We start from the raw sequence: 22,084 nt of genomic DNA on the forward strand, positions 1-22,084 counted from the left end.
GCGGGTTGGCGCTGAGGAGGGGAGGGTTGGCGCTGAGGAGGGGAGGGCCGGCACTGAGGAGGGGCAGGTTGGCGCTGAGGTGGGCCGGGCTGGCGCTGAGGAGGGGAGGGCCGGCACTGAGGGGCGGGCCGGCGCTGAGGAGGGGCGGGCCGGCGCTGAGAGGGGCGGACTGGCGCTGAGGAGGGGCGGGCCGGCGCTGAGGAGGGGCGGGTTGGCGCTGAGGAGGGGTTGGCCAGCATGGAGGAGGAGAGGGAGGGATTTATCTCCCTCTCTCTTCCGTAGCCGGCTATTGCCATTCTCGCTCTGCACTCGCGATACACCGGTGTACTGCGAGTGCAGTACGATTTTTCTCTCGCCCCATACACTTGAATGGGTGCGAGAGAAACAATGATAGCATTACACCCGTAGCATGCTGCGATTGTTTTCTCGGTCTGATTAGGGCTGAGAAAATAATCGCTCATGTGTGCTGACACACAGCCTAGAATTGGTCGGAGTGGAATGTGATCTTTTATCACACTCCACTCGCACCGATTTTCTCGCCGTGTGCAATTCCATGACCACGTGGCCTTAATAAACAGGGAACCTCAAGAACTGCAGGAAGCACCGCCACGCCCACCATCCAAGACGGCCACGCCCACTACAGTCTGTACCGGCTGCCCACTGTAGACGCTACTGAGCGATCACATGCTGCTTACCTGCCATTAACTGACACACGCCCCGCCTTCACCTTGCATTACAAGTCATCAATCATCTCACAGACAATTTCTAATGCGCGAAAAAGATGGGATTGGTAGGAGGAGTCAGGAGTGAATACAGCGAAGTAAGCACCGCCTTTTTTCTGATGGGCGGAGCCTGCCACCACGTGACGGATCAGCTGAGACTACCGGTGTCATGTGATCTGTGTCTGCTCCGAGAAGGTAAGAGGCGGAAACCGAGCTGTGGTGTGAGGAGGAGAGCGGCATTATATATCCTGTGGATGTGTATGTATGTATATATATAATATAATATATATATATATATATATATATATATATATATATTAGCGCAGTGTTTGTGCGGTGTTTATAGCGTGTACAAGGTATATAGTGTGTGTGTGCGGTGTATATAGTGTGTGTGCGGTGTGTATATAGTGTGTGTGCGGTGTATATAGTGTGTGTGTGCGGTGTATATAGTGTGTGTGTGCGGTGTATATAGTGTGTGTGCGGTGTGTATATAGTGTGTGAGCGGTGTGTATATAGTGTGTGAGCGGTGTGTATATAGTGTGTGTGTGCAGTGTGTATATAGTGTGTGTGCAGTGTGTATATAGTGTGCGATGTGTATAGAGTGTGTGTGCGGTGTATAGAGTGTGTGTGTGTGCGGTGTATAGAGTGTGTGTGTGTGCGGTGTATAGAGTGTGTGTGTGTGCGGTGTATATAGTGTAGTCTGCGCGCGGTGTATATAGTGTGTGTATATAGTGTGTGTGTGTGCGGTGTGTATATAGTGTGTGTGTGTGCGGTGTATATAGTGTGTGTGTGCGGTGTGTATATAGTGTGTGTGTGTGCGGTGTGTATATAGTGTGTGTGCGGTGTGTATATAGTGGGTGTGTATATAGTGTGTGTGTGCGGTGTGTATATAGTGTGTGTGCGGTGTGTATATAGTGTGTGTGTGTGCGGTGTGTATATAGTGTGTGTGTGTGCGGTGTGTATATAGTGTGTGTGTGCGGTGTGTATATAGTGTGTGTGTGTGTGTGCGGTGTGTATATAGTGTGTGTGTGCGGTGTGTATATAGTGTGTGTGTGTGTGCGGTGTGTATATAGTGTGTGTGTGCGGTGTGTATATAGTGTGTGTGTGTGTGCGGTGTGTATATAGTGTGTGTGTGTGTGCGGTGTGTATATAGTGTGTGTGTGTGTGCGGTGTGTATATAGTGTGTGTGTGTGTGCGGTGTGTATATAGTGTGTGTGTGTGTGCGGTGTGTATATAGTGTGTGTGTGTGTGCGGTGTGTATATAGTGTGTGTGTGTGTGCGGTGTGTATATAGTGTGTGTGTGTGCGGTGTATATAGTGTGTGTGCGGTGTGTATATAGTGTGTGTGCGGTGTGTATATAGTGTGTGTGCGGTGTGTATATAGTGTGTGTGCGGTGTGTATATAGTGTGTGTGCGGTGTGTATATAGTGTGTGTGCGGTGTGTATATAGTGTGTGTGTGCGGTGTATATAGTGTGTGTGTGCGGTGTGTATATAGTGTGTGTGCGGTGTGTATATAGTGTGTGAGCGGTGTGTATATAGTGTGTGTGTGCAGTGTGTATATAGTGTGTGTGTGCAGTGTGTATATAGTGTGTGTGTGCAGTGTGTATATAGTGTGTGTGTGCAGTGTGTATATAGTGTGCGATGTGTATAGAGTGTGTGTGTGTGTGCGGTGTATAGAGTGTGTGTGTGTGTGCGGTGTATAGAGTGTGTGTGTGTGTGCGGTGTATAGAGTGTGTGTGTGTGTGCGGTGTATATAGTGTGTGTGTGCGGTGTATATAGTGTGTGTGTGCGGTGTATATAGTGTGTGTGTGCGGTGTGTATATAGTGTGTGTGTGCGGTGTGTATATAGTGTGTGTGTGCGGTGTGTATATAGTGTGTGAGCGGTGTGTATATAGTGTGTGAGCGGTGTGTATATAGTGTGTGAGCGGTGTGTATATAGTGTGTGAGCGGTGTGTATATAGTGTGTGAGCGGTGTGTATATAGTGTGTGTGTGCAGTGTGTATATAGTGTGTGTGCAGTGTGTATATAGTGTGCGATGTGTATAGAGTGTGTGTGTGGTGTATAGAGTGTGTGTGTGTGTGCGGTGTATATAGTGTGTGTGTGCGGTGTATATAGTGTAGTCTGCGCGCGGTGTATATAGTGTGTGTATATAGTGTGTGTGTGTGCGGTGTGTATATAGTGTGTGTGCGGTGTGTATATAGTGTGTGTGCGGTGTGTATATAGTGTGTGTGCGGTGTGTATATAGTGTGTGTGCGGTGTGTATATAGTGTGTGTGTGCGGTGTATATAGTGTGTGTGTGCGGTGTATATAGTGTGTGTGTGCGGTGTGTATATAGTGTGTGAGCGGTGTGTATATAGTGTGTGAGCGGTGTGTATATAGTGTGTGTGCGGTGTGTATATAGTGTGTGTGCGGTGTGTATATAGTGTGTGTGCGGTGTATAGAGTGTGTGTGTGTGTGCGGTGTATAGAGTGTGTGTGTGTGTGCGGTGTATAGAGTGTGTGTGTGTGTGCGGTGTATATAGTGTGTGTGTGCGGTGTGTATATAGTGTGTGTGTGCGGTGTGTATATAGTGTGTGTGTGCGGTGTGTATATAGTGTGTGTGTGCGGTGTGTATATAGTGTGTGTGTGCGGTGTGTATATAGTGTGTGAGCGGTGTGTATATAGTGTGTGAGCGGTGTGTATATAGTGTGTGAGCGGTGTGTATATAGTGTGTGAGCGGTGTGTATATAGTGTGTGAGCGGTGTGTATATAGTGTGTGTGTGCAGTGTGTATATAGTGTGTGTGCAGTGTGTATATAGTGTGCGATGTGTATAGAGTGTGTGTGTGGTGTATAGAGTGTGTGTGTGTGTGCGGTGTATATAGTGTGTGTGTGCGGTGTATATAGTGTAGTCTGCGCGCGGTGTATATAGTGTGTGTATATAGTGTGTGTGTGTGCGGTGTGTATATAGTGTGTGTGTGTGCGGTGTGTATATAGTGTGTGTGCGGTGTGTATATAGTGTGTGTGCGGTGTGTATATAGTGTGTGTGCGGTGTGTATATAGTGTGTGTGCGGTGTGTATATAGTGTGTGTGCGGTGTGTATATAGTGTGTGTGTGCGGTGTATATAGTGTGTGTGTGCGGTGTGTATATAGTGTGTGTGCGGTGTATATAGTGTGTGTGCGGTGTGTATATAGTGTGTGTGTGCGGTGTATATAGTGTGTGTGTGCGGTGTGTATATAGTGTGTGAGCGGTGTGTATATAGTGTGTGAGCGGTGTGTATATAGTGTGTGAGCGGTGTGTATATAGTGTGTGTGTGCAGTGTGTATATAGTGTGTGTGTGCAGTGTGTATATAGTGTGTGTGTGCAGTGTGTATATAGTGTGTGTGTGCGGTGTATATAGTGTGTGTGTGCGGTGTGTATATAGTGTGTGTGCGGTGTATATAGTGTGTGTGCGGTGTATATAGTGTGTGTGCGGTGTGTATATAGTGTGTGTGTGCGGTGTATATAGTGTGTGTGTGCGGTGTGTATATAGTGTGTGTGCGGTGTATATAGTGTGTGTGCGGTGTATATAGTGTGTGTGCGGTGTGTATATAGTGTGTGTGTGCGGTGTATATAGTGTGTGTGTGCGGTGTGTATATAGTGTGTGAGCGGTGTGTATATAGTGTGTGAGCGGTGTGTATATAGTGTGTGAGCGGTGTGTATATAGTGTGTGTGTGCAGTGTGTATATAGTGTGTGTGTGCAGTGTGTATATAGTGTGTGTGTGCAGTGTGTATATAGTGTGTGTGCAGTGTGTATATAGTGTGCGATGTGTATAGAGTGTGTGTGCGGTGTATAGAGTGTGTGTGTGTGTGCGGTGTATAGAGTGTGTGTGTGTGTGCGGTGTATAGAGTGTGTGTGTGTGTGCGGTGTGTATATAGTGTGTGTGTGCGGTGTGTATATAGTGTGTGTGTGCGGTGTGTATATAGTGTGTGTGTGTGCGGTGTGTATATAGTGTGTGTGTGTGCGGTGTGTATATAGTGTGTGAGCGGTGTGTATATAGTGTGTGAGCGGTGTGTATATAGTGTGTGAGCGGTGTGTATATAGTGTGTGAGCGGTGTGTATATAGTGTGTGAGCGGTGTGTATATAGTGTGTGAGCGGTGTGTATATAGTGTGTGTGTGCAGTGTGTATATAGTGTGTGTGCAGTGTGTATATAGTGTGCGATGTGTATAGAGTGTGTGTGTGTGGTGTATAGAGTGTGTGTGTGTGTGCGGTGTATATAGTGTGTGTGTGCGGTGTATATAGTGTAGTCTGCGCGCGGTGTATATAGTGTGTGTATATAGTGTGTGTGTGTGCGGTGTGTATATAGTGTGTGTGTGTGCGGTGTGTATATAGTGTGTGTGTGCGGTGTGTGTGTGTGCGGTGTGTATATAGTGTGTGTGTGCGGTGTGTATATAGTGTGTGTGTGCGGTGTGTATATAGTGTGTGTGTGCGGTGTGTATATAGTGTGTGTGTGCGGTGTGTATATAGTGTGTGTGTGCGGTGTGTATATAGTGTGTGTGTGCGGTGTGTATATAGTGTGTGTGTGTGTGCGGTGTGTATATAGTGTGTGTGCGGTGTGTATATAGTGTGTGTGCGGTGTGTATATAGTGTGTGTGCGGTGTGTATATAGTGTGTGAGCGGTGTGTATATAGTGTGTGTGCGGTGTGTATATAGTGTGTGTGCGGTGTGTATATAGTGTGTGAGCGGTGTGTATATAGTGTGTGAGCGGTGTGTATATAGTGTGTGAGCGGTGTGTATATAGTGTGTGAGCGGTGTGTATATAGTGTGTGAGCGGTGTGTATATAGTGTGTGTGTGCAGTGTGTATATAGTGTGTGTGCAGTGTGTATATAGTGTGCGATGTGTATAGAGTGTGTGTGTGTGCGGTGTATAGAGTGTGTGTGTGCGGTGTATATAGTGTAGTCTGCGCGCGGTGTATATAGTGTGTGTATATAGTGTGTGTGTGTGCGGTGTGTATATAGTGTGTGTGTGTGCGGTGTGTATATAGTGTGTGTGTGCGGTGTGTATATAGTGTGTGTGTGTGCGGTGTGTATATAGTGTGTGTGTGTGCGGTGTGTATATAGTGTGTGTGTGTGCGGTGTGTATATAGTGTGTGTGTGTGCGGTGTGTATATAGTGTGTGTGTGTGCGGTGTGTATATAGTGTGTGTGTGTGCGGTGTGTATATAGTGTAGTCTGCGCGCGGTGTGTATATAGTGTGTGTGTGTGTGTGTAGTCTGCGCGCGGTGTATATAGTGTGTGTGTGTAGTCTGCGCGCGGTGTATATAGTGTGTGTGTGTAGTCTGCGCGCGGTGTATATAGTGTGTGTGTGTGTGTAGTCTGTGCGCGGTGTATATAGTGTGTGTGTGTGTGTGTGTGTGTAGTCTGCGCGCGGTGTATATAGTGTGTGTGTGTGTGTGTAGTCTGTGTGCGGTGTATATAGTGTGTGTGTGTAGTCTGCGCGCGGTGTATATAGTGTAGTGTGTGTGCGCGGTGTATATAGTGTGTGTGTGTGTGTGTGTGTGTGTGTAGTCTGCGCGCGGTGTATATAGTGTGTGTGTGTGTAGTCTGCGCGCGGTGTATATAGTGTGTGTGTGTAGTCTGCGCGCGGTGTATATAGTGTGTGTGTGTGTGTGTGTAGTCTGTGCGCGGTGTATATAGTGTAGTGTGCGCGCGGTGTATATGGAGCGCGCAGTAACTGATCATATACTTAATAGCTGCAAGTTACATTCATGTATGAGAGATGGAGCCTGAAAGTCATGAATACTAAACATTGTTACCCTTTTGCTCGTCACTTTGTGCCTCTTCCAAGGTGCTGACACTTCTGGGCATGTTTCTATATCGGCTCTACATGTTCTGTTCTGATATATGTTACATGTGCGCTGCCTCCATGACAGAATTTCTCATCTCTGTAGAATGATGGATGATGATGATGATTTTCAGCCTCTTCTTGATGCTCCTGGATCTTCAGATGAGCAGCAGATCCGATATATGAGGTGAGAGCAGATCGGTGGTGCCAGTGATGTACAGCAGGTACCGATCCAACTATATACAATGTACAGCCCAACTGCGGCCTATGTAACTGAGGTGTAAGGTCAGGGGTCAGCTGAAGGGAGCTCCCCCTAGTGGTGGCTGCAGACAGGATCTTATCATGTATCTCTGTATATAGGAAGCTCCCCCTAGTGGTGGCTGCAGACAGGATCTTATATATCTCTGTATACAGGGAGCTCCCCCTAGTGGAGGCTGCAGACAGGATCTTATCATGTATCTCTGTATACAGGGAGCTCCCCCTAGTGGTGACTGCAGACAGGACCTTATCATGTATCTCTGTATACAGGGAGCTCCCCCTAGTGGTGACTGCAGACAGGACCTTATCATGTATCTCTGTATACAGGGAGCTCCCCCTAGTGGTGACTGCAGACAGGACCTTATCATGTATCTCTGTATACAGGGAGCTCCCCCTAGTGGTGACTGCAGACAGGACCTTATCATGTATCTCTGTATACAGGGAGCTCCCCCTAGTGGTGGCTGCAGACAGAATCTTATGTATCTCTGTATACAGGGAGCTCCCATAGTGGTGGCTGCAGACAGGACCTTATCATGTATCTCTGTATACAGGGAGCTCCCCCTAGTGATGGCTGCCGACAGGATCTTATGTATCTCTGTATACAGGGAGCTCCCCCTAGTGGAGGCTGCCGACAGGATCTTATGTATCTCTGTATACAGGGAGCTCCCCCTAGTGGTGGCTGCAAACCACAGTGGTAATCTGGCACTTTTCATGGCCACTATTCCTGGTGAGTCTGGGTAGTGTCGCCATTCCATCCCTTAAGCTGGCGTTTTTCTCTCCATGCAGTCGTGTCCAGGATCGGAATCTCTACTTGGCCACATTTGGTGCAGTGTTGGGGCCCCTGAGCTTTGGCTTTGTCTTGGGGTTCAGCTCTCCGGCCATCTCAGACCTGAAGAATGTGGAAGACCCGCGACTGGTGCTGGATAAGGAGGCGGCTTCGTGGTTTGGGGTGAGTCTTCTCTGCAATGATAGTGGTGGTGAAGAGATGCAAGAAGTGAGCACCTCCGCAACCTGATGGTTTTCTTTCCCCACAGTCTATAGTGACCATCGGAGCGGCGGCCGGTGGGATCCTTGGTGGATGGATGGTGGACTGCATGGGCCGGAAGCTCAGCCTCATGCTCTGCGCATTTCCATTTGTCCTGGGCTTCGCCCTGATCATATCTGCACAGAATGTGTGGATGCTCCTGGGCGGCCGCGTACTGTCTGGGCTGGCCAGTGGAATAACGTCCCTTGTGGTCCCGGTGAGACCCCTGCCTCTTTTCTGCCTGCTTTACCTTCCGTCTGCACTGCTTGTATTGTACCATTAGGATACGCTGTACTCGCTACACCCTCCCTTGTCAGTGAACAAAGCGTTCTAGTTCGCTAGTCTCCTGACCTGTCCCCTCCCGTACATCTTGAGCCTTTGCAGTGGTCTCCTGACCTGTCCCCTCCCGTACATCTTGAGCCTTTGCAGTGGTCTCCTGACCTGTCCCCTCCCGTACATCTTGAGCCTTTGCAGTGGTCTCCTGACCTGTCCCCTCCCGTACATCTTGAGCCTTTGCAGTGGTCTCCTGACCTGTCCCTTCCCGTACATCTTGAGCCTTTGCAGTGGTCTCCTGACCTGTCCCCTCTTGTGCATCTTGAGCCTGTGTGGTGGTCTCCTGACCTGTCCCCCTCATGTACATCTTGCGCCTGTGTGGTGGTCTCCTGACCTGTCCCTCTCCTGTACATCTTGAGCCTGTGTGGTGGTCTCCTGACCTGTCCCTCTCCTGTACATCTTGAGCCTGTGTGGTGGTCTCCTGACCTGTCCCTCTCCTGTACATCTTGAGCCTGTGTGGTGGTCTCCTGACCTGTCCCTCTCCTGTACATCTTGAGCCTGTGCGCTGGTCTCCTGACCTGTCCCCTCTTGTACATCTTGAGCCTGTGTGGTGGTCTCCTGACCCGGCCTCTATTGTACATCTCGAGCCTGTGCACTGGTCTCCTGACCTGTCCCCTTCTTGTACATCTGGAGCCTGTGCAGTGGTTGTGAATACACAGCCCTATTCAATGTCAGGGGTTAATATTCTTTATTTGGCGAGACATGGGTCCCTTTTGTATGGCAACTCGTGTTTGTCATTGTTTTCCTCTGGACTCATTGGAGCCGTCCATTGTCTGAGGTTGTGTATTACCCCCTCAGCCTTTCTGTCTACCTCACTCAGGGGAGAATTACTTATGCGGATTGGAATGCCATCCAATCGGAGCACAGCCTAAGGCTATGTGCACACAGTGCGTTTTTCTCGGCGTTTTTGCGTGTTTTTCGTGTGCGTTTTTGGCCTCAAAACTGCATGACTTTGCTTCCCCAGCAAAGTCTATGAGTTTTCATTTTTGCTGTCCCCACACAGCGTTTTTTTTTCAGCTGCGTTTTTGTGGTGACCACAAAAGCGCAGCATGTCAATTATTCCCGCGTTTTTCACTGCGCTTTTCATCCATTGAGTGCAATGGGATGTTGAAAGACGCAATGAAAAACGCAAATAGCTGCGTTTTGGTGCGTTTCTAAGACCAAAAACGCAGCTATAAACGCAGGAGGTGGGTAGTAAAGTGACGTGTACAGGAAGAGGATTCCTTCTGTCAGTATATACAGAAGCGTGAATCCTCCCGGTACCGTCACCGCTGCGTCCACCTCCCGTCCTGTGCATGTATGCTGCCGTGCGGCGCCATGTACAGGCAGGAGGTGGAAGCGGCTGCGAAAACAAAAGTTAACAGTAGAAAAAAAAAAAAAAAAGTTATACTCACCTGTCTGCAGCCTCCCGGTGCCATGCCCGCTCCCATCTCCTCTCACGGTATCGCCGCTCCGGCTGTGTGCAGACGGCCGGGAAACCTCCGATGGATGCAGGACCTGGCGATGGATCACCTGATGCAGTCACCTGACGCATCAGGTGATCGTAAGTATCGCGGTGACGCGGGCGCCCGGCCGGTATCAGCGGATGCGTCAGGAGACTTCATCCCTGATTACAGGCAGCTGCTGCAGCGATCGGGACAGGATCAGACTCCTCCAATCGCTGCAGGAGCTGCCGGTAATCAGCACATAAGGGAGTATTATTTTTTTTATTTTTTTTTTTGCACCGATGCATCTGCTGATTGTATAATCGGCTTTTATACAATCAGCTGATGTGTCATGTGATTCAGGCACTTGATCCTGACACATCATCTGATCGCTTTGCCTTCCAGCAAACCGATCAGATGATATTGGATCCGGATTGGACGGCGTGGGACCCTGACCCAGGATTACTGCGGAGGGGGGGTTCTTTATTTCAATAAAGATGGAGTCACTAATTGTGTTGTGTTTTATTTCTAATAAAAATATTTTTCTGTGTTGTGTTTTTTTTTTTTTTTTATTTTTTTTATCTTTACTAGAAATTCATGGTGGCCATGTCTAATATTGGCGTGACACCATGAATTTCGGGCTTAGGGCTAGCTGATAATATACAGCTAGCCCTAACCCCATTATTACCTGGCGAGCCACCCGGCTTCAGGGCAGCTGGAAGAGTTGGATACAGCGCCAGAAGATGGCGCTTCTATGAAAGCGCCATTTTCTGGGGTGGCTGCGGGACTGCAATTCACAGCGGGGGTGCCCAGAAAGCTTGGGCACCCTGCACTGTGGATTCCAATCCCCAGCTGCCTAGTTGTACCCGGCTGGAGTAAAAAATTGGGCGAAGCTCACGTCAATTTTTTTTTTTTAAATGATTTCATGAAATAATTTAAAAAAAAAAGGGCTTCCCTATATTTTTGGTTCCCAGCCGGGTACAAATAGGCAGCTGGGGGTTGGGGGCAGCCCGTACCTGCCTGCTGTACCGCGGCTAGCATACAAAAATGTGGCGAAGCCCACGTCATTTTTTTTTGTTTGGGGGGGGCAAAGAAATCCTGCATACAGTCCTGGAAGGAGGATGCTGAGCCTTGTAGTTCGACAGCTGCTGTCTGCTCTCCTGCATACACTATTGGATGGAGGATGCTGAGCCTTGTAGTTCTGCAGCTGTCTGCTCTTCTGCATACACTAGTGGAGAATGAAGAACACATTGAAGAAGGAAATGACATCAGACCTTTTTTTTTTGTTCACTGATAAAAAACGCATAAAGACGCAGTGAGCAAAAACGCAGCAAAACGCACCAAATCGCGGCAAAACGCGTGCGTTTTTTTTGCCGCGTTTTTTTCGACGCAGGTGCGTTTTTGTGCGTTTTTAGCGGCCAAAAACGCACAAACGCAGCGTCAAAAAGACGCACTGTGTGCACATAGCCCTATTCCACCAATCCGGTGAGACCACATTCCCTGGGATGAGTGCCCGGGAGATATAAAGAGTGACTGTTGGAGTCACCAGGTTTTTCTTTGGCTACATGGCTGCAATCTAGGGGTTTCGATCCCAGTTGGAAGTCCATTACCCAGCCTAGGCACCGACGCCGGCTAGGGAATCTGAAACTGGATTACATTGTGCAGGATCACCGCCGAGGATCCTAGGATTTGGCTGGAAGAAACCCAGATTGTTTAGAATTTGGCTACCTGGTTACAGACTGCATCGCTCGTGAAGCTTTCTACGTTTGTCACTATCCTATTCTCGGTGGTGCTGCTGGTTTGGGGTATGTGGCCCTGGAAGCTCCGAAGGTCCAAATATTCTACTCCCTGGTGATCCAGCGGAAGGGTGAGACTCTGTTACCTGTTACACCGTGTGGGTTGCATGGTTTTGTGTTATTTGTCTTAGACTGTTGGGATCCAATAAAGTCGTGTTCTGCCCACGGGTAAGGAGTGGGGCGTTCAGTTGGGATGAGACTCTGGTCCCTTCTGCACCCCCCCCGCAATCTCTCTTCTGCCCCCCCCCCCTCCGCGATCTCTCTTCTGCCCCCCCCCTCCGCGATCTCTCTTCTGCCCCCCCCTCCGCGATCTCTCTCTTCTGCCCCCCCCTCCGCGATCTCTCTCTTCTGCCCCCCCCTCCGCGATCTCTCTCTTCTGCCCCCCCTCCGCGATCTCTCTCTTCTGCCCCCCCCCTCCGCGATCTCTCTCTTCTGCCCCCCCTCCGCGATCTCTCTCTTCTGCCCCCCCTCCGCGATCTCTCTCTTCTGCCCCCCCTCCGCGATCTCTCTCTTCTGCCCCCCCCTCCGTGATCTCTCTCTTCTGCCCCCCCTCCGCGATCTCTCTCTTCTGCCCCCCCTCCGCGATCTCTCTCTTCTGCCCCCCCTCCGCGATCTCTCTCTTCTGCCCCCCCTCCGCGATCTCTCTCTTCTGCCCCCCCTCCGCGATCTCTCTTCTGCCCCCCCCTCCGCGATCTCTCTTCTGCCCCCCCTCCGCGATCTCTCTCTTCTGCCCCCCCCTCCGCGATCTCTCTCTTCTGCCCCCCCTCCGCGATCTCTCTCTTCTGCCCCCCCTCCGCGATCTCTCTTCTGCCCCCCCCTCCGCGATCTCTCTTCTGCCCCCCCTCCGCGATCTCTCTTCTGCCCCCCCTCCGCGATCTCTCTCTTCTGCCCCCCCTCCGCGATCTCTCTCTTCTGCCCCCCCTCCGCGATCTCTCTCTTCTGCCCCCCCTCCGCGATCTCTCTCTTCTGCCCCCCCTCCGCGATCTCTCTCTTCTGCCCCCCCTCCGCGATCTCTCTCTTCTGCCCCCCCTCCGCGATCTCTCTCTTCTGCCCCCCCAACCCCCCGCGATCTCTCTCTTCTGCCCCCCCAACCCCCCGCGATCTCTCTCTTCTGCCCCCCCAACCCCCCGCGATCTCTCTCTTCTGCCCCCCCAACCCCTCCCCCCGCGATCTCTCTCTTCTGCCCCCCAACCCCTCCCCCTGCGATCTCTCTCTTCTGCCCCCCCAACCCCTCCCCCTGCGATCTCTCTCCTCTGCCTCCTATTCCTCCCGCAGTTCCTCTGGTCAGTGATCCTCCTGCTAATCCTCTGGACCTGTGAGTATAATTTTTATCTGTGTCCCCTGTCCCCTTTTACACCTAATCTGTCCGTGCGTTCTGCTGAGCGCTGATCAGTGATGCACATAACAGATCAGCGTCCGTGCTAAATTTTGGGTAGGTTTTTTTTTTTGTCCATATCCCCCGTCACTTTTTGCACCTTATCCGTGTGTGCATCCTGCAGCGGCCAATCAGTGATGCACGTCACTGATCAGCGTCCGTGCATTTGAAAAGTTAAATGGTGTTCCTTCCGTTCCGAGCCCTGCCGTGTGCCCAAACAATTGATTTCCACCACATGTGAGGTATCTGCGTACTAATGAGAAATTGCACTAACTTTTATGGTGCGATTTTTTTTTTTTTTTTTCTCTTCCCTCTTACTCTTGTGAAAATGCAAGATTTTATGATTAAAGTAAGATTTTTGTGTTAAAAAAATCATTTTTTTTCCTTCCACGTTGCTTTGGTTCCTGTGAAGCACCTAAAGAGTTAACTTCTTGGATGTGTTATTGAGCAGTGTGAGGGGTGCAGTTTTTAGACTGGGGTCACTTTTGGGTATTTTCTGTCACCTAGGCCTCTCAAAGTCACTTTAAATGCGATGTGGTTCCTAAAAAAAAAAAAAATGTAACATTGAGAAAAGCAGACACTCACCGGTAAATGGAGTTTGTAGGCTTTATTTTTGAGGCATATAGGGGAGGCATAGGACGTGATACACACGGACGACGACTGCCGTTTCGCACACGTTAATGGTGCTTCAACGGGTCCATGATACTAACGTCATTTCCCCTCCCTTTTATGGAGTTTCCTGGAAATTACGTTGTTACAACTTAAAAACAAAAGTTACAATGTAGAAAAACATCAGAGAATGCAATTGGATACAATTTAACCAGTTACTAAAGTTTACTAACTACGCATCAATGCTAGTGTTTCTTTGATGTGTTCTTAAGGAACTTTAGTAACTGCTTAAATTGTATCCAATTGCATTCTCTGATGTTTTTCTACATTGTAACTTTGTTTTTAAGTTGTAACAACGTAATTTCCAGGAAACTTCCATAAAAGGGAGGGAAAATGACTTGGCATCATGGACCCGTTGAAGCGCCGTTAACAGATGCGAAACGGCCGTCGTCGTCCGTGTGCATCATATCCCTATCCCTCCTCTAAATGCCTGAAGAATAAACCCTACGAACGCCAGTTACCGGTGAGTGCCTGCTTTTCTCCACGTTACAAGTTAAAACGTATCTTGAACTTTGCGGAGCACCTTGGAGAAAGGAGATACTCATAACAGAAAAGCGCTTGTGACGGTTATCCGTGCAAAACGTAGAATTGTGCCCAGTTGTTCCCTTCTATCATAGACAATTGTTCCTAAAAAACAAAAATGATTTTGTTGGGAAAATGAGAAATTTCTGATGACCATTGACCTCTTCTAACTTCCTAACAAAAAATATTTTGAAAATTGCGCTGCTGTAAAGTGACGAGTGGGGAGTGTGATTTAGTAACTACTTTGTGTGACATATCTCGCCAAATTTCCAAAATTTTTACAAATAAACGCAAAAAAAATATCAGTCTAAATTTACCACTATCATGAAGTGCAATATGTCACGAAAAAACAGGATCACCGGGATCCGCTGAAGCTCCAGAGTTATAACCTCATAAAGTGACACAGATCAGAACTGCAAAAAAATGGCCCGGTCAAAAGAGTGTTTTATTGGCCAGGGGTGAAGGGGGTTAATGAGTCCAGCGCTGAGGTAGATGACCACTTGTAAAGCTTTGAGACGCTAATGCTGATGCTCCAGGTGCCCACAGCTGATTGGGCCAAATATGTGTGGACTAGTCTGACTGGCCGAGCCCAGGAGGCTGTCAGGTCACTTGGGCCTCAGGACTGCTTGGACTATGGGATTATTAAGGATACCCTGTTGGCCCTTTTTACCATAACTCCCGAGAGACATCGTACCAAGACTGTCTCGCCAGGGTGTCTCCTATATGGACTTTGGCAGTCTACTCTGACGACACTGTAACCACTGGCTCGATGGTCGGGCTGCCCACTCTGCTGCTGCCCTCCGGGACGTGTTAGTGCTTCAACATCTTCTGGAGAAGATGGACCTGAAAATACGAGAATGGGTAGCTTACCGGAAGCCCGAAACCCCAGACCAAGCAGCCCGATTGGCTGTGAACTCGTCAGCCAATCCATCCAGCTGGAGACCCGATAGGCCCACCGATCCCAAGAGGCCCTTGTCTTGTACCTCTCAAGCTTGTGCGGTGGTCTCCTGACCCGTTCCCTTTCATACATCTCAAGCCTGTGCGGTGGTCTCCTGACCCGTTCCCTTTCATACAACTCAAGCCTGTACGGTGGTCTCCTGACCCATCTCCTCCCATACATCTCGAGCCTCTGTGGTGCTTTCCTGACCTGTCCCTCTCCTGTACATCTCAAGCCTGTGTGGTGCTTCACTTCCCATATATCTTCTGCCTGTGTGGTGGTCTCCTGACCCTTCCCCGTACATCTTGAGCCTGTGTGGTGGTCTCCTGCCCATCCCCTCTTGTACATCTCACGCCTATGTGGTGGTCTCCTCCCATACATCTCGAGTCTGGTGGTCTCTTGACCCATCCACCCCCTGTGCTGTGGTCTCTTGCTATATCACTGGTGGTCCATTGGTATCCAGCACCTTATTACTAGTGCCTGCATGTGGGGGGCTCTGCCTTTATGGGGGGTCTGCTGCTGTCCCTGTGTGAACCAATGTCTCTCTGTCCATGTGAACTTGCAGGTGTATATCTCGGAGACGTCCACTCCAGGGTCCGAGGGGCTTTGGGCTCCTGTGTCCAGCTGATGGTGGTGACTGGGATTGTGGGGGCATATATTGCAGGTAATGTCGGGTGGGGATGGGTGCGCAGCGTTGTCCTGGTATTGACTGGTTTGTCCTCGTACAGGCATGGTGGTGGGCTGGCGCTGGCTGGCGGTGCTCTGCTCCATCCCCCCCGTCTTCATGCTGATGGTTATGTTTTTCATGCCGGAGACCCCCGACTCTCGCTCCATCCCCCCCGTCTTCATGCTGATGGTTATGTTTTTCATGCCGGAGACCCCCGATATCTCATTAACCAGGAGAGACAGGCAGAGGCCATGGCCGCGCTCCGCTTCCTGAGAGGACCCCAGGTGGAGCACGAGTGGGAGTATCGTCAGATCCTGCTCAGCCGAGGCCAACAGGTGAGCGGCGGAGGGGGCGTGCAGTGAATACGGCCCAGAGCGTTATTAGAAGGGCTGATATAACCGCAGACATTACCGTACATATATGACTGATATCAGCACCGGAGCGTTTATAAGCGGTCTGATATAACTGCAGACATTACATATATGACTGATATCAGCACTGGAGCGTTATAGGGGGAGCTGATACCGGTCACATGTCATGTAATCTGCAGGTTCTGTCAGCACTGGAGCGTTATCAATAATGTATGTTGGGATGGGGGAGATGTATAATGTGTGTGTGTGTGTGGGGGGGGCGGTATATTGGGGAGGGGGTTGGCACACTAGTGTGGCGGAGGGGAGGGGGGGTGTCTGGTGTATTGCACATTACGGGAGGGGGTTGGCTGGTGTATTGCACATTGGGGGGGCGTCGGCTGGTGTATTGCACATGGGGGGGGGTCGGCTGGTGTATTGCACATGGGGGGGGGTCGGCTGGTGTATTGCACATATGGGGGGGTCGGCTGGTGTATTGCACATATGGGGGGGTCGGCTGGTGTATTGCACATATGGGGGGGTCGGCTGGTGTATTGCACATATGGGGGGGGTCGGCTGGTGTATTGCACATATGGGGGGGTCGGCTGGTGTATTGCACATATGGGGGGGTCGGCTGGTGTATTGCACATATGGGGGGGTCGGCTGGTGTATTGCACATTGGGGGGGGTCGGCTGGTGTATTGCACATATGGGGGGGGTCGGCTGGTGTATTGCACATGGGGGGGTGTCGGCTGGTGTATTGCACATGGGGGGGTGTCGGCTGGTGTATTGCACATGGGGGGGGGGGTCGGCTGGTGTATTGCACATGGGGGGGGGGGTCGGCTGGTGTATTGCACACGGGGGGGGTCGGCTGGTGTATTGCACACGGGGGGGAGGGGGGGGGGTTGGCTGGTGTATTGCACATTGAGAGGGGGGGGTTGGCTGGTGTATTGCACACTGAGGGGGGGGGGTGGCTGGTGCTGGTGTATTGCACATTGAGGGGGGAGTGGCTGGTGTATTGCACATTGGCGGGGGGGGGAGGGGGTCGGCTGGTGTATTGCACATTGAGGGGGGGGGGTGGCTGGTTTATTGCACATTGAGGGGGGGGGGGGTTGGCTGGTGTATTGCACATTGGGGGGGAGGGGCGGTTGGCTGGTGTGTTGCACATTGGGGGGGAGGGGCGGTTGGCTGGTGTGTTGCACGTTGGGGGAGGGGGGGTTGGCTGGTGTGTTGCACATTGGGGGGGAGGGGGGTTGGCTGGTGTGTTGCACATTGGGGGGGAGGGGGGTTGGCTGGTGTGTTGCACATTGGGGGGGAGGGGGGTTGGCTGGTGTATTGCACATGGGGGGGGGGGTCGGCTGGTGTATTGCACATGGGGGGGGGGTCGGCTGGTGTATTGCACATGGGGGGGGGTCGGCTGGTGTATTGCACATGGGGGGGGGGTCGGCTGGTGTATTGCACATGGGGGGGGGGGGTCGGCTGGTGTATTGCACATGGGGGGGTCGGCTGGTGTATTGCACATGGGGGGGGTCGGCTGGTGTATTGCACACGGGGGGGGGGTTGGCTGGTGTATTGCACATGGGGGGGGTTGGCTGGTGTATTGCACATGGGGGGGGGTCGGCTGGTGTATTGCACATGGGGGGGGGGGTCGGCTGGTGTATTGCACATGGGGGGGGGGTCGGCTGGTGTATTGCACATGGGGGGGGGTCGGCTGGTGTATTGCACATGGGGGGGGGGGGTCGGCTGGTGTATTGCACATGGGGGGGGGGGTCGGCTGGTGTATTGCACATGGGGGGGGGTCGGCTGGTGTATTGCACATGGGGGGGGGGTCGGCTGGTGTATTGCACATGGGGGGGGGGGGGGTCGGCTGGTGTATTGCACATTGGGGGGGAGGGGCGGTTGGCTGGTGTGTTGCACATTGGGGGGGAGGGGCGGTTGGCTGGTGTGTTGCACATTGGGGGGGAGGGGGGGTTGGCTGGTGTGTTGCACATTGGGGGGGAGGGGGGTGTATTGCACATGGGGGGGGGGGGTCGGCTGGTGTATTGCACATGGGGGGGGGGTCGGCTGGTGTATTGCACATGGGGGGGGTCGGCTGGTGTATTGCACATGGGGGGGGGGGGTCGGCTGGTGTATTGCACATGGGGGGGGGGGGGGTCGGCTGGTGTATTGCACATGGGGGGGGGGGTCGGCTGGTGTATTGCACATGGGGGGGGGGGTCGGCTGGTGTATTGCACATGGGGGGGGGGTCGGCTGGTGTATTGCACATGGGGGGGGGGTCGGCTGGTGTATTGCACATGGGGGGGGGTCGGCTGGTGTATTGCACATGGGGGGGGGGGGGTCGGCTGGTGTATTGCACATTGGGGGGGAGGGGCGGTTGGCTGGTGTGTTGCACATTGGGGGGAGGGGCGGTTGGCTGGTGTGTTGCACATTGGGGGGGAGGGGGGGTTGGCTGGTGTGTTGCACATTGGGGGGGAGGGGGGTGTATTGCACATGGGGGGGGGGGGGGGTCGGCTGGTGTATTGCACATGGGGGGGGGGTCGGCTGGTGTATTGCACATGGGGGGGGGGTCGGCTGGTGTATTGCACATGGGGGGGGGGGGTCGGCTGGTGTATTGCACATGGGGGGGGGGGGTCGGCTGGTGTATTGCACAGGGGGGGGGGGTCGGCTGGTGTATTGCACATTGGGGGGGAGGGGCGGTTGGCTGGTGTGTTGCACATTGGGGGGGAGGGGCGGTTGGCTGGTGTGTTGCACATTGGGGGGGAGGGGCGGTTGGCTGGTGTATTGCACATGGGGGGGTCGGCTGGTGTATTGCACACGGGGGGAGGTCGGCTGGTGTATTGCACACGGGGGGGTTGGCTGGTGTATTGCACATTGAGGGGGGGGTTGGCTGGTGTATTGCACATTGAGGGGGGGGTGGCTGGTGTATTGCACATTGGCGGGGGGGTCGGCTGGTGTATTGCACATTGAGGGGGGGGATGGCTGGTTTATTGCACATTGAGGGGGGGGGTTGGCTGGTGTGTTGCACATTGGGGGGGGAGGGGCGGTTGGCTGGTGTGTTGCACATTGGGGGGGAGGGCGGTTGGCTGGTGTGTTGCACATTGGGGGGGAGGGGCGGTTGGCTGGTGTGTTGCACATTGGGGGGAGGGGCGGTTGGCTGGTGTGTTGCACATTGGGGGGGAGGGGCGGTTGGCTGGTGTGTTGCACATTGGGGGGAGGGGGGGTTGGCTGGTGTGTTGCACATTGGGGGGGGAGGGGGGGTTGGCTGGTGTGTTGCACATTGGGGGGGAGGGGGGGTTGGCTGGTGTGTTGCACATTGGGGGGGAGGAGGGGTTGGCTGGTGTGTTGCACATTGGGGGGGGAGGAGCGGTTGGCTGGTTGTGTTGCACATTGGGGGGAGGAGCGGTTGGCTGGTGTGTTGCACATTGGGGGGAGGGGGGGTTGGCTGGTGTGTTGCACGTTGGGGGGGAGGGGGGTTGGCTGGTGTGTTGCACATTGGGGGGGAGGGGGGTTGGCTGGTGTGTTGCACATTGTGGCGGGGGGTTGGCTGGCTAGTGTATTGCACATTGGGGGGGGTTGACTGGTGTATTGCACATTATGGGGGGGCGGGGGGGTTGGCGGATGTGTTGCACATTAGGGTGTAGGTTTATTGGGGAGGGGGTTGTATACTCTTGGCTCCATGTGTTTGCTGATTGCACTGAGGGTCTCCTTTTCTCAGGACCACTGTCTATCGCTGGCAGATTTCCGGGCGCCGTCCATTTACAAGCCGTTTGTTCTGGGCGTCCTGCTCATGTTCTTCAGCAAGCCACCGGTATCAACGCCGTCATGTTCTATGCGGATATGATCTTTGAAGAAGCAAATTTTCAGGTGCGTGTCAGCAGTGCCGGTGTTGGCGGCTGCGCCGGTGTTTGTGGCAGCGCCGCCTCTTCATTCTTCCCGTCATGTCTTACAGAACAGCCGTCTGGCCTCTGTGATTGTGGGGCTGGTGCAGGTGGTGTTCACTGCAGTGGCTGCGCTCATTGTGGACCGGCCGGGCGGAAGGTGCTGCTGCTGATGTCAGGTACATGGTTCTCGGCGGGGTCTGCCCCGGGGGTGGGGGTGGGGAATCCACATGATGGGCTCATGGCTTCTGATGGTAATACTTTCCTCTGTGATGTCCTATACCTTATGCCATGGTCCTCTTTTCTTGGCTACCGCCCATCTCTGGCCTCTGTTCCTCTATGGGAGTCCTCGTTCGCGATGTCTCCCAGAGCCAGTGATATGAAGGGGACTACAGAGGAGTACTCCATTCTCTCAGTGCTGGCAGTCTCATCCTGGCGATAATCTGCCCCCACCACATCCACCCATATGTGGTCTTCTTTCTCTCTAGGCGCTATCATGGCGGTCAGCGCCTCCTTGTTAGGGGTGTATTTTAGAATTGGTGTGGCGCACAAGAACAACTCATCCTGCTTGATGAGCTCGGCGGACACGGTGGAGGCTCCTGCAGACCCCCTCGGCTGGTTGGCTTTGCTCAGCATGGGTCTGTTCATCACTGGTAAGCTCTCGAGACCGGACCTCCTGTGTGTGGCCACATAATCTACTGTAAGCCCCTCACCCTTATCTGTGACCTGTCACATGAAGGGGAAACATCCTACCTTGGGAGAGTGGGGAGGTGGCCTGGGGGTCGGTGGTGGGCGGGGACTGTGCTTCAACTGCCCACTAACTTTTCCTTCTCGCAGGGTTTGCGCTCGGCTGGGGCCCCATCCCCTGGCTGCTAATGTCGGAGATCTTCCCTCTTCGGGCCCGTGGTGTGGCCAGCGGAGTGTGTGTTGTCACAAACTGGGGTTGTGCGTTCCTCGTAACAAAGGTTTTCCATAACCTGCTGGTAAGTATTGGGCGCGTGTCTTGTGGGGATCGGGGACCATGTCTTGCCTGGGCTATGTCTGGTGGGGTGCGGGACCAATGGCTAATGGGGGCGGGGCTGGTGTGTTTTGTGGAGGGCTTGTCTTGCGGGGGTGGGGACTGTTGTCTTGTGGAGGGTATGCCTTGCAGGGCGGGGCTGATGTGTCTTGCGGGGGCGTATCTTGTGGGAGGTGGGTCTGACTTGTCTTGCAGGGGCGGGGCTGACGTATTGCTTTGTTTCTGGCAGGATCTTCTCGCCCCGGCCGGGACCTTCTGGTTGTTCGCTGCTTTCTGTGGACTCAATGTCTTGTTCACTGTCATATTTGTCCCTGAGACAAAAGGGAAAACTCTGGAGCAAATTGAATCTCATTTCCAGCAAAGTCTGGAGAGACGACAATTCGACTCCGGCTCCGTCCAGTAGATGAACCCATCCCACTGCGTGTTAACTGGGAATGACTGGAGTGGGTGATCCTGCCAGGGTCCTGCAGGAGGCAATGTTACTGACTTACAGGGTCTCTGTGGCCCCTAATGCACTGCTATAAATTGTTACTTTAGTCCAAGAAGGAGGGGCTCTGCTTGGCCACTCCCACCAGGGCTCCATTGTGTAGTATATGTTCTAGTTGGGGGAGGGTCAAACATGGCGGTTGTTTTTTCATGTGACAGTTGCTCCATCGGCCTCCACATCAGGCGACCTCCTGACTAGAACAGAAGTGCGACCTCATCTAGGACGGGAGCTCGTGCCGACGTCATGTGGAAATATAAATGACGAAACCTGTAACACCTGCGGATGATTGTCTGTGTATGGGACGGGGGGGGGGGGGGGGTGTTTCAGATCATTGTCTGGGGGGGGATGGAGGGGCTCGGATCGTTGTCTGCACGTGGGGGGTTGGAAGGCCTCAAATTCAGGTATGCAGCCTCACGTGTTCATCTGATATCACAGCGCGGTGGGAAGTTTGAGTTGTGCCAAGAGATGTGACTGGCTGTGGATGGATAAATACCGCCCCCTGCTGCTGACAATCATGGACTGAACGAGTACATCATACAGCGCCACATCCCTATGCGCTCTGCTATTCCAAACACAACTCTCGGGTAGTTGCGTCATCTTGTTAATCTGATCAGTCCATGCCGGTCGCCCCATTCGTCCCTTGCTAGTCAGATCAGTCCACGCCGGTCGCCCCCTCTGACCCTTGCTAGTCTCGTTAGCCTCCTCCGCCCCTTGCTAGTCTGATCAGTCCATGCCGGTCGCCCCCTCCGCCCCTTGCTAGTCTGATCAGATTTTTTATTTCACCACTTTTTCCAACCAAACATTAAAAGAAATGCTCAAAATTAG

The 22,084-nt window shown here is 52.6% G+C and overlaps 1 protein-coding gene across 1 annotated transcript; it reads left to right on the forward strand.

Annotated features, from left to right (window-relative positions):
• Nucleotides 1-708: 708 nt before the first annotated feature.
• On the forward strand, nucleotides 709-21,546 carry SLC2A8 (solute carrier family 2 member 8). Its single transcript, XM_075331860.1, is given in 15 exon segments — nucleotides 709-917; nucleotides 6,632-6,712; nucleotides 7,570-7,732; nucleotides 7,818-8,024; nucleotides 15,429-15,441; nucleotides 15,444-15,527; nucleotides 15,592-15,679; nucleotides 15,742-15,865; nucleotides 19,592-19,670; nucleotides 19,673-19,740; nucleotides 19,826-19,901; nucleotides 19,904-19,933; nucleotides 20,243-20,407; nucleotides 20,592-20,737; nucleotides 21,002-21,546. Coding segments are annotated over 14 exon segments (1,497 nt in total). The 5' UTR covers nucleotides 709-917; nucleotide 6,632; the 3' UTR covers nucleotides 21,176-21,546.
• Nucleotides 21,547-22,084: the final 538 nt, after the last annotated feature.

Source organism: Anomaloglossus baeobatrachus (assembly GCF_048569485.1).
Source record: "Anomaloglossus baeobatrachus isolate aAnoBae1 chromosome 9 unlocalized genomic scaffold, aAnoBae1.hap1 SUPER_9_unloc_1, whole genome shotgun sequence".
Classification (NCBI taxonomy): domain Eukaryota; kingdom Metazoa; phylum Chordata; class Amphibia; order Anura; family Aromobatidae; genus Anomaloglossus; species Anomaloglossus baeobatrachus.